Source organism: Glycine max, chromosome 10, assembly GCF_000004515.6.
Source record: "Glycine max cultivar Williams 82 chromosome 10, Glycine_max_v4.0, whole genome shotgun sequence".
NCBI classification, from domain to species: Eukaryota; Viridiplantae; Streptophyta; class Magnoliopsida; order Fabales; family Fabaceae; genus Glycine; species Glycine max.
In genome coordinates, this window is record NC_038246.2 from 24939747 (window position 1) to 24943478 (window position 3732).

At 30.8% G+C, this 3732-nt stretch overlaps 1 protein-coding gene across 1 annotated transcript; it reads left to right on the plus strand.

The window, feature by feature from the left end:
• The first annotated feature begins 1413 nt into the window (after window positions 1–1413).
• LOC100782562 (probable acetyltransferase NATA1-like) lies at window positions 1414–2374 on the plus strand. Its single transcript, XM_003535834.5, has one exon. The coding sequence runs from the start codon at window positions 1493–1495 to the stop codon at window positions 2177–2179; it is 687 nt and encodes a 228-aa protein (XP_003535882.1). The 5' UTR covers window positions 1414–1492; the 3' UTR covers window positions 2180–2374.
• The last annotated feature ends 1358 nt before the right edge of the window (window positions 2375–3732 follow it).

Here is a 3732-nt window from a genome sequence, read left to right on the forward strand (position 1 = left end):
TTGTACATACCGATTATCCGCTTTTTTATCCTATATCGTTTTTTAGCTCGTTCAATTGCTTTTAAATTTAGAAAATTACAATATTATAATTATATAGTTGATGCCTATATTGTCAATTGTATTTTTTAGTTTACCCGTGTGAACGCACATGTTACTTACTAGTTTGAAATAAAAGAAAAGTCTCTTCCTTACTCACTTGCTTTTTTGTGCTTGTTTTTTTTTTCTTCATTCATTTTTTATCCTTTTATTCTTCATTCATTTTTTTTTATCTTTTTCTTCATCATCATCTATTGTTGTTTTTCTTATTTTTATCCTTCTTCATCTATTATTTTTATCTTATCAATCTTTTTATTCCTCTTTTCAATATATTTTTAATTTATTACTAAATCATAATAAGAATCAAATGTAATTTTTACTTTCAAATCCATTCATTTACTCTCATTAAAATCACGACATATATAGGTTTTTAAAATAAATTTGTAAATTAAAATTGAAATTTAAGAATTAAATATCAAATTAACTATATTTGAACGATGTGTTATAATCTTATCTTTTAATTTAATTTACTCCCATTAAAAACATGAAATATGTTATTGTTTATTTGTTATTTAATTTTCACTTTAAAATTAACTGTTTAATTAACCACACACACAAAAAAAAAAAAAAAAACTTCAGATCTTCTCCAAATGCAGATATTAATATGGTTTACAAGGTTTTTTTTCCCTTCTTAATATCTACAAATAAATCTTTCAGAAAAAAACTACAGAAAAATCTTGCACATTGCTAACTTTTTTTCAGTATTATATAGAAAAGTTTCAGATTATTATGATTCTTTAATATAGTTGAAATTATTTTTAAATAAAATTAAATTTTGTTATTTTATTGATTAGTATATTTATAAGAACACATTTGAAATATATTCTTTTTATAATCATTTTAAAATTGAAAATTTTTATTTAAATAAACATTATGTTAATTCTTTTACATATAAAAATAATATACTCATTAAATTTTCATTGCATATATGTCTACACAAGTCCTCAAAATATTAAGACTAATTTGTATGTGTCCATTTTTTTGTATATATTTAATATTTTGAGGTGATAAATATAATATTTAGATAAAATTATAATTAATTTTATAATTTAAAAATTTTGAAGATAAAAATTAATTACTAAAAAATAAATTTAACAATTAGAGTTTAACAATCACATATTAACAAAATAATTTAAAAAAACATATCATATAATAAATTTTTTAAAAATATAATATTGATATAAAATTTCTCAAAAAAATTACTATTTATTTTATAATTTAAAAATAAATCTAACATATAAAAACTAATTGCATAATGATTTAAATTAAAAAAATACAATATTCAGTTTAAAACAACAGTTTGTTGGCCGCGGCCACACCTCAAGACTAGAGTGGACATTTATATTTTAAGAATCTCGAAAGTCACAATCAAAACCCTATCCTCATTCCTCAAGCAATGGCCGCCGCAGCACCGCCCCCGGCCCCAACTCCAGCCCCGGAGCCCGCCACATCCCTCCCGGAAACCACCCCTCTCTTCACCCGCATCCGCCTCGCCACCCCTTCCGATGTTCCCCACATCCACAAGCTCATCCACCAGATGGCCGTCTTCGAACGCCTCACCCACCTCTTCTCCGCCACCGAGTCCTCCCTCTCCTCCACCCTCTTCACTTCCCCACCCTTCCAATCCTTCACCGTCCTCCTTCTAGAAGCCTCCCCCACCCCCTTCCTCAATTCAACCCTAAACCCAAACCCTTTCTACAAACCCATCACCAAACTCCTTAACCTTTCCAATCCCATCAACGACCCCGAGAGCGACACGTTCAAAACCCTCGACGGTGTTACCGTTGTTGGGTTTGTGTTGTTTTTTCCGAACTATTCGACTTTTCTAGGGAAGCCAGGGTTTTACGTGGAAGACCTGTTCGTGAGGGAGTGTTACAGGAGGAAAGGGTTTGGGAGAATGTTGCTGTCTGCGGTGGCGAAGCAGGCGGTGAAGATGGAGTACGGAAGAGTCGAATGGGTTGTTCTCGATTGGAATGTGAATGCGATTAGATTTTATCAAGAGATGGGTGCTGAGGTCTTGAACGAGTGGAGGGTTTGCAGGTTGACTGGGGAGGCACTTCAGGCTTATGGAGGTGCTGATTAGAATTTAAAAATGTTTCTTTTTTATTTTTCTTTTTCCCTATATATATAATAATAATAATAATAATAATAATTGTTATTTTTAGGTTTGGAATTAGTCAATTAGGCATGGTTTAACTGGGTTGAGGGAAATTGTGAGTGTAAACATTTTGATACCTATCTATCTGGTTTGAAATTATTATAGGACTTGTTGTTTTAATTGGATTTTACTGTTGTTCTGTTTATTGTGCGTGCTAATGTTTCAGTTGTTGGTATATATACGTGGAAACTTGGTTAGTCTTAAAATTGGATCTTTAGGTTAAGATAAATGATATATGGACACTTTTTACATCTATTCGTTTTTTTTCTGGTATACGATTGTAAGGAATATCTTTAATTGTTGATAAAGACTAGTTTTTTTGGGGAGGTTTCGAAGTTATTAGAAATGTTTTTTTTTTTAATAATTGGAATTTGAGTTTGGAAAGATTAATCAATTAGACTTTGTTTTAATTGGGTTGGGGGAAATTGTGGGTGTAAACATTTTGTTATCTATCTGTCTGGTTTGAAATTATTATAGGATTTGTCGTTTTAATTGGATTTTGCTGTTGTTGTGTTTATTGTGTGGTATTATTGTGTGTGCTAATGTTTTGGTACATATGTGGAACTTGGTGAGTCTTAAAATTGGATCTTTGGGATAAGATAAATGATACATGAACTTTTTTTTTTCTGCTATACGATTGTAAGGCGCTGGTTTTTCATTCTTTTTTCTGCTTTAGAATTTGGATTTGGATTCGGCAAGTTTTTAGTGTTGGAATGTTGCTTTCGGCTTTCCGGAGGAACATGTCGTTTTAGATGGATTTTGCCTCTTCTTTATATCAGATATACATGTGGTAATGTTCTTTATGGTTGGTCCATGATGTGAAATGTTGGTTGATTTTGTCATTCCGAAGCTTGGGTTATCACTTGTGATACAATGTTATTGTGAAATAAAAATGCAGATTAGCCCCAATTTTTTTTTTCCCGAATTTCACTTCAGTGCTGTTTAAGCATCAATAAAACATATCTGGTGAGTGATACACGCTTGTCCATATTAGATCTTATAATCGAAGAAAATTAAAAAAAAAAAGTCTCTAAAAGTGTGACTTTAAGTGATATATTTAGTATCCAAATTTAGAAATTTGATATTTTTTTTTAATTCTAGGGATTAATGTGATAAATACGCACTAGAGTTCAGGAAGAAAACATTATGTGTTTCGAGTTCATAATCATTTCCTCCCTTTTGTTTTATCCTTTTTTGCATTTTTTAGATTTTCTTCGTTGTGAGGCAAGTAACTTGAAAATAGATTGATTAATGATCAAAACTTGAGAAGTCATTGATTAAAGTGGCGGTGGCCAATTTCTAGAAGCCATTACACGTTGGAAGCATCTTGATTCTTGAGTGGCTTTTGGTTTTATCAAAGAACAAAAATAGGTTGTTTAAAGAACCGTTTCAGGTGTCTCTTTCGCGTCTGATTTCGTGTACTTTTTCTGTCAAAACAGTGGTTCATTATCATGTTCCCACCGCAAACAATCCTAAAT